This window comes from Eutrigla gurnardus (genome assembly GCF_963514095.1).
Source record: "Eutrigla gurnardus genome assembly, chromosome: 12".
NCBI classification, from domain to species: Eukaryota; Metazoa; Chordata; class Actinopteri; order Perciformes; family Triglidae; genus Eutrigla; species Eutrigla gurnardus.
The window spans coordinates 22374800-22388693 of NC_139926.1; the positions used below are offsets into that span (position 1 = coordinate 22374800).

Genomic DNA, 13894 nt, shown 5'->3' on the forward strand with positions numbered 1-13894 from the left:
CCGACTCTGGTCTGGGAAAGGAAGCAGGCTGTCCGTTGCTGTTGCACAATCCAATTAGCTCTGAGTTGCAATGATAAGGCAACTGGACCAGATCACATGGAGGCTTGGTGTGACCAGTTGTGCATCTGTTAGTTGGCGGTTAAACCATAAGAAGCATCCTAGGTTCTAATCCAGCTGTTTACCAGGGATCCACAAGGAACCACTTTTACTTCAAACAGCAACATAACAGCCGGGGGTATGGAGTTTTTTTTTCTTTTTTTTCATTGCTTATCAATCTGTACTTTCAAGATTTGAAACCTACTTTTGATATATTGCTGATGCTTCTGTTTAATTTAGATAAAAGCTACAGAATACATATCATTCATGGAATTTTAATGCATCTGTCCTTAAATTTTTGTTTGGATCTCCAACTAACTTGAACATTTTAGAATTCCCAACATTTGCATTGCATGTGTTACATACAAGCACAGACGTGATTATCAACAAAAAAAAAACAAAAAAAGAGAGAGAGAGGGAACCTTCCTCTCACTACATTCCCTGGTAACATCTGTTTTCAGTATCTGCCTCCCATGAGATAAATTCATTAATTTTGTGGGATTGTCCAGGAAGCAGATGGCCCTACGTCTGTTTCATACAGAGCTTATTGTTTTTTTCCCTGTACAACATGTGTAGCTGGACTTTTCAAAACGTTCAACTCTCTGCTCGGGAAGTAATAGAGCTTGTAAGGGTAATGGTTTTAAACTATGCTGTGACAGGTCCAGGAGCAACTCGTTGCTGTAGAGGTCACGCATTGTCTCTGTGATCCGGTTATGTGTTTTATCAAAGTACTGTCTTGCACATTATCACTCAAGAAGAGATGGGAGAAAACGCATTCTGCAGCTGCAGAAAGTGTGCCTGTGCTCCTGGACATGACGGACATCTCAAATTGAGACAGAATAAAAAAAAAAAAAGAAAAGAAAAGTTGTGTGCAATTTGCAGTAAAAGCTCGTCCTCAATGACGTAGAAATCAATTTATGCGAATGCCATTGTTGTTGTTGTTTTTTTTAAATAGATGATGTTGACTGCATACTTAATGGCACTTATCTTGATCGGCACAGGTAAGACAGAATTTCTACATAATTTAGTACTTAGCTTGGTAGCAGAATGTTGGTCAAAAATGATTGAAATGTTAACAAGCTCTAAAGCATCATCATATACCGAGTTTAGTGACTTTTCAGCCCCTCTTAGCAACTGTATTTCTAAAAAGCGACTAGCAAAACGTTAGCACCTATTTTTCACCTTTCAGTCAAAAATATCTTGTAATTCATTCTCATGCATGCTGCTCAGAGTGCTTATTATTTACGCAAATTATTTGTGCTGCTTTCACCGATTTGCAAATTAGCTTATATTGTAATCTGGGAAGTTTTAGTGGCTTTTGTAGCTAGTGCTAGCTATTTTAAAAGGAAAAGCAGCAGTCAAATGGAGGAATGTCTGCACTTCATCAACTGTATAGCAAACTTTTGTGGACACTTTTTTTTTAGCATTGAATAAAAAAAATGTGGCCATTATTAACAGGAGCTTGGATATTTTGTTTTTATTTTACACAAATGAGGATTCCAGCCTGATCCAATCAGAGGTCACAGTGGTTTAACTCCGCCTTGAATTGGAACCTCGACTTAGGTGGTACCAAAACCAAAATCTGACAGGAGGAACAGAAAAAAAACACAACAAAATTAATAGGATGTATAGTTTTTGATAAATTAAAACACATGTAGGTGAATCCAGAGAGCTGGGTTCAAGCTCTGATACATTGATTCGACTGAGAGATGAGAACGGCATTTCTGTATGGACAAGTTCTTCATGAAAACATGTGGACGCCACATTTCTACATTGTTGTTTGCTGTTTTGTTTTGAGTTTGGAGCGTTCACTCATGTTAAGTGTCTGTTTCCTCCAGGAACGTCCGTGAAATGTGTCGTTCCACCGTGTGACGATCACATGTTTCATAGCTACGTCGACATCTGCCTGTCAGACTTCAACAGCAGCATGGAGACCAGTGGGTATCAGTACAGCTGCCCGTGGCCGACTGTAAAACGGTACATTTTATTCCAAGTATATATAATATTATTATTATGTATTTAACAAATGTAGGGTTAAAGGGAATCATTCATGTCAATATCAACAATTTAGGCTTTTATAATTGAACCTGCACCTCCAGTATTTCGATCGGCTCTACAAAAATAAGGTGCCAGATAAAGCAGATACAGCTGTTTCAATATTTAATCGCCATTTAAGTTAATACAAGTATCAGGTCTGACTCGGTATTGGAGATTCCCAGTATTAAAGGACTCGGATCAGGATTTGGGCCAAAAAAACATAATCAGGACATGCCTGCTTATATGATAAGTTCAGTGTAAATAAGAATATATACACATATTGTTTTGAATATTCCCCATCTCTGTTAATGTTTGCTGTTTCAGCCTGGTCGTGCATGTGTTACAGGAAGCCTGAAAACTGAAGCCTGGATAAAGTGGCATATTACACATGTTTTTATGGCTTTTGTTTTTTAAAGTCAGACATTTCCTGTTTCCTGATTACATTACAAGTTTCAGTGAATTACTCAACTTTTTTATATAAAATGCTAGTCTGTCGCTCCTGGGCTCATATTTCCAGACAGCAGTTGTTTGCGAAGACTTTCATTCTTACCTGCAACAGACTGCAGCAGACTTTTTAATTATGGCAGTAATAATCCATATTTTACTGTAAACATGGATCTTGGCTACGCTCCCATAACGGCTGTGATGTTTTCCACACTATATTCTTGTAATGGCAACCACGGGTGTGATTTCTGCTGCTTTAGTGAGGCGAATATTTGAATGTTAAAGTCGCAGCTTTAAACTTTGCTGATTAACTTTGTATCATATTAATGGCCACTTTTCAAACTTTTTTTTACCTTGAAGACATTTTGTTCTGTTAATTTCCATAAGAAATGTAAGCTAATACAGACTTGAAAAGTAGAGTTTGGTAGTATAACAATGCACATGCATTTGTTGCATGGCAATGCTGTTATCTGTAAGTGTGTATTAATATGAGTTTGCTTCACTATTCAACTGTAATATCGTAATTTTCTGAAGCATTTAAAAGCATTTTAACTGCGTGCTCTGCCTTGCTCTCTTCCTTTGCAGCACCTACTACAAACTCAAGACCTGCGTGGACCAATTGGCAAATGTGTCTTGGTGTAAAGGTCGAGGATCTCTGATAGACACGGTCTTCTTGGAAGTTCATGAGATGTACTTTAAACTCTGTGGACAGGTCCAAGACCCCCCGTTCACCACTCTCATTATGCTCATAGCGCCTGGTATCATCGTCACACTCTTCCTACCAATCGTCTGTGTTCGTCTCGCCACCTGGGAAACAGAAATGCCCGGGTTTGGGCTCTGATGTGCTGAAAATGGAAAGTTTGTGAAAATGTGTGGCCTTTCTGACAGCGGGTCATGCAAACTCACATCCAACATTTACGGCAGCTTAGTTAGTGGTCAGTTAAATCATATCCTTAACAAATTTTATATATTAAGTATATAGGCGGTCTAATAATGTAGAGCGATATGGAGCTGAAGAGGCTTGTTGTTCCATTTGTTAAAAGTTCAAGATTGATTGATGGATAAATATCAAGATTATTGGTGGAAAATGGTGGGTACTACCGAATGTAACCACACTTCATATTTTCTTTTGCAAGAAGAAAAGATAATTGCATTTTGATATAGAAACTATGAAGAAATTACTTCTTTGGGGTCGTCACGGACAGATTTAAAAGCTTTGGGGTAACTTTTATTGTTAAATAGGTGCACAAAATCAAAGTGCTTTTAATCCAAACTATGATCTTCTACTGAACCGAACCAAGCAGGTTTGTTTGAATTCACATTATGGGCATGACCACAAGTAATGTAAATATAAATAAGACTCAGGTAAAATAGTACTGCAATATTCCTTAATGTCATAGATACACGTACACAACACAGACCACTCCACTATTTCAATCTATTTCAAGTCATTTTCGATCTGGACTATATTTTAATAAAAGTGTCCAATTACAAGCAAATTATATAACATATTAAATTTGTTCTTTTCATCTTCACAATAAAAATATTAAATTGCAAGATATGAAATTTGCACCACATGACAACATATTACATTAATATTTATTTCTTGCTAATGTAGTGTTTTCTGTTGAGCATTAAAGGGACAGTGTGTAGGATTTGGTGGCATCTAGCGGTGCGGTTGCAGATTGAAACCAACTGAACACTCACTCCTAACTTTCCCAAGCCTGCTGTCACGTGAGCTACCGAGTGCAAAACCGCGGTATGGCCTCGCACATAACACTATTTCATTACTTCAGGAGCAACGGAAGTCAGACGACAGCTGGTGGAACCGCAGCTTTGCACTTTGTGGCTCACGTTACTGCACTTTCACAAGCGTGTTGGGGAACCACGGTGACCTTCAGGTACAATAAAAATGCAAAAGGCACTCTTTAGAGCCAATGTTTGGTTTGTCCGTTCTGGACATGGCGGACTCGGTGAAGAGAACGTAGATATGAAGCGAACAACACAACAACAAAACACACCAATTCTTAATTTCTGGTAATTTGGAAAACATAGTTATGAATATTATAATCCATTAGATTCCTTTAAACCTTACACACTGTGCCTTATAAGTATATCATGTATTCTGTTGGGAGAACTTTTTACTTGTCTGTCTGAAGACTTAACTTTCTGGAAGTCATTATTCTGTCATATGGTGAACTCCACCCATCTGGCACCTTTAGTAAGTAGAGGAAATCAAAACCTTGATGATTTACTGCACTGTTTGACACCACCTTCATTCCAGAAGTCTATACTGTACTTGAATAATCTATATTTTCATTTTTTTAAGCTGGAAAAAAAGACAGAATGGTTCTGATTGTATTTGAAACACATAATAAATATTTATTTCAGACAAAAAATAATGTTTTACAGAAAACTTTTTTTTTTACAGCAAAATGGACCTGCTATTGAAGTATCCACATGAACCAAGTGTCTAGGAATGCAAAAATACTGCATTTCATAATTTTGTCATCAGATCGGTGTACAACATAGGATTGTTGCGTCGTCCTCATGGAGAGCCGCTCGCTGTGTGTCAGCAAAACAATGCAAAGCTCCATTCAGCAATGTTTTCAATGTCCACTTTGAATGTAATGACGGTAATGCGAATGTGAAATCAATATTTCCAATCGGAGAATCCACTCTGTCTGCAAAGCCATGAAGTAAACAAGAGGCCATTGTAGAGTCGTGCATATAGCAATCCAGTGGATTAGCCAATCACTCAATGCAGCTTTAACAGTGCTTTGAGATAAACTTTTTACTTTTTGGAAATCAAGGCTTTAAGTGAGCGGTATGGTTGTATAAATTATAGGTGTTCCTTAAAGGAAATAACACTGAAATCCAACTTTTTATGTTATAGAGAGCATTTCAATGAATAAAAAAATGAGTATTCACAAGGATAGGTTTTAAATATATAACCTACAATTGACAAAATGTGACAATGAAAACCGAAATTAGGAAACTAACCCTGCAGTCCAATTAAGGAAAAAATAATGGCTTTCCTTCAGTATCCAAAATAAACTATCCACTTTATTTCTGTGCTCTTAAAGCAGTGTGAACAACCTTCCTTTTATAGCGGATCTAGTTTCACTCTCACACACACACACACACACACACACGGATTCATAGTTAAATTGAACGAAACGCACAATTCCATATGCTAGAAATCCAAGATTGCCAGACGTCTTTTCTCAAACCAAAAACGTTGAAATTAAAAGAGATTCAAAAACAACAGAGCCAAGTCTTAGATTCGGGTGGGTGGTCTGCCCTGCTACCACGGTGGTACGAGGCGACTAAATGTGGTGAACTGAGAGCATTGACAAGGCAGAACTTTTTTTTTTTTTTTTTGAGGGACAAAAAAATATATATTTTTCTTTTCATCTTGTGTGTTTCAACATCTAGCGCCGGGCGGGACAGAGTGGCAGCACCGCGCCTTTTATTATCTTTAATAATACCCAGAATTCCACTTTTTCCTCTTGTGTAAACACTGAAAGGATGTTTTGTTAAGCGTATGCCTCGGCTGTGGCAGCTCCACACATACTGACACACACCAGTTCGTTCCATAACAAGAGCACGTGGATGTTTGGAGCAGTCGAGCAGACTTCTGTTGTCAACAAAGGACTCTTTTACCACCGGAGGTCAACCAGCACTCCAAATAATTAACTTCCACTGGATCCAGATGGGAACTCCTAACTAATTGGCCAAAACTATTTGTCAAAAAGTTATTGGTCTGCCACCAGATCTTAAAAAAAATCCCCAATATGTTATTTGGTCTTCATCTAATCTTTGTTTCTCATAGCATTTCACTTGTGTTATGTGAATATTTGTCTGTAATGGTTACGTATGGAAGTTAATAAATAACAAAACTATAGATCATCAACATAAATCTATCAAAGCTGATCGTCACGGACAGATTTATAAGCTTTAAACACAAGTTTTGTATAAAACCCTGTTTAAAAAATCTACTCTCACTCCTCTCAGGCTAATTCAGCAGTCTGAGCTCTTGAGAACATCCAACCGCTTGCCAATAATTGTTGGCAAACAGGCCTAAACAAGACATGCACGCGTCCAGCTATTAAGGTCACAATAAGAAATTGTCAGACCAGATGATCCTCCAGGTCATTTTCTGGTGAGTGCAGAGGAAGCTACTATACACAGAGGCCATGTCCTCTGTTATTTTTGGTCTAAGAATTTGAAATTGGAGTCATCATTCAATTTGGAGTCAAAACTGCAACTGCCTTTTACGAAGTAGGAACTGTTGCATGCCAGCCGGGTCGAATAATGATGTTCCCACGCGACAAAACTGCGTTGTGAATTCCGTTTCTAGGGAAACGGAATTTGTCTGAAATTACTTTTGCTCCAAGTCCAAAGTCCGTGTACATAGGAGGTCAAAAAGCACAGGAGACTGCCGTTTGTGTCCTTTTGGGAACCAAGAACGACTTTTTGCCCAAACATAACAAAGTAGAAGCCAAAGTGTCGTTTTGTAGCCCGTTTTATTTTGTTTTGTTCGTTAGCTGGATGCTTCAAACTGAAGTGGTTTTGGTTTCCATGGAAACGCAATTGAGTGTGCTGTTAAGTTGTATGGGAACATCATTTTATAGGAGAGGGTTGTGCATGTAGTATGTACTCATCTGGGACTACTTTGTCATAATTTCGTCATAACTTTTTTGGGGATACTAAAGTGTATGGTAGTGTTGGAATGTGCAGATGGTTTTAAAGGCTGATTCTTTTTTCTTTTAAATTTCCATATTTTCAGGCCAAGAAGAATGACGAAATATGTCCTGACTAGAATTTAATTTCTGGCGGCAGGTATAATGCTCTTAGACAATCAGATTTTGGAGAATCAGATATTTTACGTATAATTGTTTTAAATCAATAAAAAGGGGATTTACACATTTCTTAATAATACTTGATTTTGCTTAGCTTCAGTCTATCTGAAAGTATGGCTAGAGAACTTGTGTGCACAACAGTCACTAAAAATGATTTGTGGTCGCTTCATGGCTTTGTCATCTATGGAGCTCCATAAAATGGAATCGCCGTCGCTCAATCTGACAAGCGAAAAAAATCACGTGCTTGAAAATACAGGCGGCCAAACATTTACATTCAATAACGTCGTGAACACAGTGAGGCCGAGAATAACGGAGTACAATGGAGATAACTTATCAGCGTCTTTGCTCTCAGTTCGCCTTTCCCAGTGTAAACGCTGAAACATAAAACACGTGGTTGAAACGCCTAAAGAGTCCTAATGTAAAGCACATTTAGTAACTCATTAACTTGGGGGGGGGCTGCAGGATTGAATACAGACCACAGCAGGTGTATACTTCACATCAAAGTGAAACTTCAGGCGGAGGCCTTGAGAGAACAATGGAGGATTGATTTACAGTCTGATTCCATGTCACATCGGCAAGTAAACGCAGTATTCTCTTCACTTGACCTCTTTTTCTCTCTATTGAACGACACAGAAGCCTCGACACAACGCTATATATTTTTTTACATTGCAAGTGTTGGATTGCCTTGACCGCTTTATGTACACACAAGAGACAACAGACTAAAGGTTGGGAAGCTATATTTACAGATCGAAGGTCAGTTTCCCCTGAGACAGAATTCTTGCATGGCTCGGACATGGTTATGTAAAATGGGATATACTAATTATTGTGGTGAGCAAACACTGAAATACATCGCTGACCCTGAAGTGTGTGTGTGTGTGTGTGTGTCTGTGTGTGTGTATGTGTGTCAAATGTCATAATTTGTCCTCCACTTTTAAGCACTTAGGAGTTTGTTTTTAGTTGACTGTATGCCTGCAGCAGGTGAACACAAGAAAACATGTATATATATTTTTCTATTTTTCATATTTAATAGTTATTTACAGAAACCTGTTTAGCTGCCACACAGTGTCTCTCTTCTGATACCACCTTAAACGTATTTTATCTATTGCAGCAGATACAATGTAGAGGTGAACACGCACAAACATGAAAGGACCGAGGGTAAATATTCTAAAATGTCATGTTCAAAGTGAAAATGGTGAATCTGGGAACGGTGATAGTATGCAGAAACCTTCTTCTGTTTTAAATTGGTTCATCCAGCACATACAACATTGATAGAATACTCCAAAATAAAGTATTTTGAGTGAAAGGTTTGTCAGATTGGAGACTAACTCACCTTTTTGAACAAAATCACATCAATTTCTCCTTCCTAAATAAGAGCGTCACACACATCTGTGCACAACGTACGTCTGTATAATCATGAAAATGTATCTCATTTCTATATTTACAGTAGCTCGAACAACTGGTGTTTCTGTGTGGCAGAAGTGAGGTTTCTGATTACAGGTGTCACGGCTGAGTGGTTATTAACATTCTATAGTGGGCTTCGCAATAGGAGGTGAAAAAATGAAAAATCTCTGGATATTTGAAAACGACTCTGAACACAGATGGTACATTGTAATTGCGAGCTCACGGTCTTTACTGTACAATGCATCATTCATACATCCTGCCAACGCTCAACTGTTCCCCAGTGTTCTCCCTGCTTGTGTGTTTGCTTAGTTCCTATGCTTTTCCAGTCAAGTGTGTTATTATATTATTCATGAAATCTCCGAAAAATGCACCCACGGCGTGGAAATACTGCAGAGAAGACGAGAGAATAATGGCCGAACGTGCCCACCTCCACACTCTTCTTTTGTTTTTATGCTAATTCTTGTAGCAGCTTGAGCTGTTTGGAGTCTAAACCTCACTGAGAATCTGGCATAGCGTTGAGTCCAAAGGTCATAAAATAAATAGATACAACACAGTAGAAAAATAAGGTTGAGACCATGTTGGCTATTAACTTATACATCCAAGGTCACAACAAAAGGGTCATTGGACTGGTATGTCGGGCATTAAAAACCTAACAGAGTCCAGTAACGCCCCTTGGAGGGGCTTGCAAAGTCTCCATGAAGACTTTGGCTTGGAGGGGAGACTACATACAGGGAGGAGGCTTTTTGCCAGGGAGCTCGGTTGGCAGCGATAAAAGTGAACTTTTGCCCAGTCAAAGTGCTCATTACTAAAAGTCTGTACAGAAAGGAAAAGGACTATTTAACTCTTTGTTTGCACATCATTGCAACATATAGGCAATGGCAGTGGTATAAAGGGAAAAAAAGGCAATTACAGTCAGTGGAATTCAGGGCTTAGAGATTTAGGGTCAGTGCTTATTTATGGATTTGGATGAAAATCCACTTCCTGGGTGAAAATGTAATGAAAGCTAATTGACCCCTTTTTCCCCGCTTTCAGGACAAAAATAAGTCTAAACCATCCAGCCAGCCTTAGTCTTAGAGGTCAACATCATCATTGCACTTATGCCCAGAACCTGCAGAGTAATTAAAGGGATAGATGGAATAAAAAGGTGGATAAAGTGTTCATGTACGTTAAATTATTATAAGTTGCACTGTCTGGCTTCAGGGAGTTTTAACACAACACCACCAACAGAGATCTAACACCAGGTCTGCCTTTTTTTTAAAAGCAACTGGAAAGGTAAGAAGTGATCACCCAGCTATAGCTTTTTGGCTATTTTACAAACATCATGACGGTAGCTCCTCTCTCTCTTATTGTTGTCAGAGACACTGAGGTTCCAGAAGAGGCTCGCTCTGATTGGTCAGAGCTGGAGGGGTGGAGGAAGTCATACTGGCTGGGTCCAATTTAAATTTATACGAGCATGTGTATCTCGTTGTACTCGTCTCTTCCGTCTTCATCAAAGTTGGGAGAATCCTCGTCGCAATCCAGCTGTGAAGAAAGACAGATGATCTTCAGTTGTTGTCATTCAAAGGTTAAAATGAGGCAACTTAGGATGCATTCACACCACATTGACTCATCAAGTTTGATATGAATCACATATATACGCGCTTTGTAAGTATGAAGATACAGCCAGCAGCTGGCTAACTTAGCTTAGCATAAAAACTGAAGATGGGGAGAAACAGCTAGCCTGTCTCTGTCCAAATTCAGGACACCAAACCTGGTTTCAAATCCTACATTGTGCCTCATAAGAACTACTTACTTATTGTATTAGTTAGTATTTATTGTATTAGTCTAATCTATATAAAAACAATAAACAATTGAATTCATGGCTGTGTGCCAGACTATTTTCAATCTTCATGCTAAGCTATGCTAAGCTGACCATTTTTAGCATACGTGTGATCTTTTCATCTAAATCTTTGCAAGAAGGCCCAAAATGTCCTAAATTGTGAGATGCTTTGTTTGTAAACCGACAGTTTGACTACGAAGCGGACTTTTCACTTCCGATGAAACGACAAACTTGTTTGGTAGAGAAGAACAAAGCAAACAATATGATATAAAACGTTGTCTAATGTGGTTGACCTAAAGGTGGGGGTTAGATGGGTAAAGGATCTGACATCATGGAAGTCTAATTTTGGTAATTTCCAAGTTTTAACTCCATTTCAGGCTCCTCTGTAGTCGTATTCTACGGTGCCTTGGGTTCATGAGAACTTTGGATGAACACAACGCGAACGGTGGTCACGTCGAGAACAAAGATGTTTTCACTAGCTCCTGAAAAAGTTGACATTTTGGAAAATGGAAGGTTTTAATCTGACAGTGTTGACATGTATGGGTTTAAGGGCTTTAACCAAGAAAACACGGAGCCCGGCTTCAGGAGGTACTGTGAATCTTGCTGTGGTTAGAAAAGAAATATTTGCATATCATCTGAAAATATATGCATGAGAAAAGCTGCCCGGTGATCACCCGAGGATGAAAAATCCTCTGGAGTTCATCTGTAGGATTTCTTCCAGAGGCGTTAGTGTTAAAACAGATAAGCCATGCCAACATCCATATAGTGTTACGTTTGCTGTAAAATAAGTATCCTGTGGCTGTGTGGGATCGGATTATTGTGGCAAACATTCCTGCCCAACCTACCGCCTGGAGCTCACGTTCCTCGAAAATCCTGGAGAGGATGAGGCGGCGCAGCGGCACCGTCATGATGAGGACGAAGGGGAACGCCAGGGACGCCTCGGTGGACTTCACTACCCACAAGGCCACGATGCACGCCAGCTGGATGATGGTGAACATGTTCATACGCCATGTCTTCACCTGCAGCAACACACATGCGGTGGTTAAAAACCAGCAGACCGCAGTACAGATGTACACACAGCGGTACTCTCAGAGAGATCCAGACACATTTAACACACTGGATCCTAAACTGCTCCCCTGCACAAACACAATCTTTTTTTTCCACAAAGTTTCTGGCTCCATCTAGTGGACAATGTACCATCTAATGATTTGTGTAAAGTATGCAAGACAAACTGGATACTCTAATTGCTGCTTTTTCCTTATAAAAGTATCACAATGTTCAATTCAGGACGAGACTTGTGATACAAACACTGGTAAAGTCAAAGTACAATCATTAGCATACTTCAGGGTACGTAATAGCCAAAGACATTCCTGTTGATGTTATTTTTATCATTATTATATTTTCATTTTCGTAAGTAATGGGGGATCAGATCTACTGTTCTTGTTCTGTGAAAAACTATACTTTTATGTTTATCCGAGGTCAAAACACGGCTTCAGCAAATCGAGTTAGACGGACCGAGTGGGTACAGTTACAGAGTTTGTATTATCAAATTCCTTCTTTGTTTGACTCTCCCTCCACTGAAGGAAACATTGGAAACACAAAGAGGGGCATTTCATAACAAAAAGATTAATCGTATTATCTTCAAATAAACTATGGAATTTATTTTTCCACGGAACAGGGGCCTGCAGATTTTCATCACTGGAAGTCTGTGAGAGAGAGACCCTTTAATTGCCCGTATGAGGGGAGGAATAATTACAGCAAGTTTCAATGGTCACGTCAGCTAATGTTGTTTTAATCGGGCAGCCGATCCTTTAATATCACATGACGTCTGTTGAAATACATCACTGAGTATGTTTACATTCAGTTCCCTATCCAAAAGGCTGCACGGCACACATACTCTTACTTGAACTTTTTGTTAGTTTTGCATCTTTTTATAGTTGTTTTTGTGTTTTTTTTTTTATAATTTGGAGTTTCATTGTTGCTTTGTGTTTCTTTGTAATAACCGTGTCTCTTTGTAATCATTTAAAGTCTTTTTGCAGTTGCCTCGTGTCTATTTTTAGTCTTCTTGTGTATCTTTGTTCGTTTTTTGTTTCTTTGTGGTCAATTTGAGTTTTTCCTGGTTAGTAAGAGTCATTTTGACATTTTGTAGGCGGAGGCCAGGGCGATTCCTGATACTTTGGACCTCTAGGCCTGTGTAGGTCCGTTCAGTAATCCATCCATGTGTAAAGACCTTGTCCAGGTTTCTGATCATTCCCTGCTACGTGTGAAGGTGCTTTCTGAGATGAGCTGCATAGCAGTTAATTTGTAAAACACAAAATATGACACACGATCCAATGAGGACCTACGCACTGAAATGAAAGTTCACGTCTGACAGCAGTAATGCAGAGAGACACATTCATTGTAATCTTCCAGTAATGATGATCAGTTGCAGGAGCTAAATCCAGCAGCCGAAAACCAAACTGTGTTAATCCTCAACTGTTATCTGGGGTCAAAACAGCAACATTTTCCTTTCTCTTGGAAGAATGTGAAATCCCCGCTTTGCTTGTAACTCTGCTGGTTAAAGAACTGACAGATTTGCAGGACGTGGAGGAGTCCAAGACCGAAGCCCTGGATGCCGTTCACATGTCACGTACACAGTGTTCTGAACGATCAGGTCTCTCTATCAAGCCCAGCTGACGAAGCCAAGCCGGCCTCTCCTCGGCTGCAGCCGCCGCTCCGCCGGGTTCTGGCTTCTCCGGCTCACCACTAATAACAGAAGAGGAGCGCGGGTCGACGCTCGCATTGCGTGCGTTACCTTGGTGACGTAGATGTGGTCGGGGTGATGCTTGGCGGGCGTGACCATGAGGGTGATGCGTTCATACAGTTGGATGCCTGTCAGAGAGGTGACTCCCATGTAGAGGAAGATGCCAAAGAGGACCGCCAGAGGGATGAGGCGGAGCACGTTGGTCATCACGATGGACATACCTGATGGGGAGAACAGTTATTATTTTTAGACATAAATCAATATTTCCCAACCATGGAGAGGATTATTCATTCAACGAGGGAACGGCCCTCATGACAAACATGATGATTTGAAACATTTTTAAGCCTTTTGTATGAAACGCTCCTTTAGGCTAATCTCAAAAGTCTCATTCCTCAATCAAACAAAGGCCCAACAATCACGATGACTCATTATGCTTGGATATCCAAACTGGATCAAACTAAGACTACTTTGGGAACCCTACCTTAATTG

General features: G+C 39.5%; 2 protein-coding genes across 2 annotated transcripts in view; one reads left to right on the top strand and one right to left on the bottom strand.

Moving 5' to 3' along the window:
- Positions 1-3802, top strand: LOC311022229 (receptor activity-modifying protein 1). The gene is made up of 4 exons (XM_084023336.1): positions 1-233; positions 1051-1097; positions 1935-2073; positions 3163-3802. Exons 2-4 carry the CDS (start codon positions 1052-1054, stop codon positions 3416-3418), a joined length of 441 nt encoding a protein of 146 aa, XP_083879462.1. The 5' UTR covers positions 1-233; position 1051; the 3' UTR covers positions 3419-3802.
- Positions 3803-4183: 381 nt separating this feature from the next.
- slc4a3 (solute carrier family 4 member 3) overlaps positions 4184-13894 on the bottom strand; it is a 40433-nt gene continuing 30722 nt past the window's right edge. Inside the window, exons 20-22 of the mRNA XM_084023402.1 lie at positions 13457-13626; positions 11508-11681; positions 4184-10364 (exon numbers count right to left, since the gene is read on the bottom strand). Coding sequence (XP_083879528.1) covers positions 10287-10364; positions 11508-11681; positions 13457-13626 — 422 coding nt within the window. The 3' untranslated portion in view covers positions 4184-10286. The remainder of the gene's footprint in view (positions 10365-11507; positions 11682-13456; positions 13627-13894) is intronic.

Excerpts from the sequence above, each read along its gene's own strand:
- LOC311022229 (XM_084023336.1), top strand. The coding sequence starts at position 1,052 with ATGATGTTGACTGCATACTTAATGGCACTTATCTTGATCGGCACAG. Across the intron at positions 1,098-1,934 it reads ACTTATCTTGATCGGCACAG|GAACGTCCGTGAAATGTGTC; the intron begins GTAAGACAGAAT and ends TGTTTCCTCCAG. Across the intron at positions 2,074-3,162 it reads CCGTGGCCGACTGTAAAACG|CACCTACTACAAACTCAAGA; the intron begins GTACATTTTATT and ends CTTCCTTTGCAG.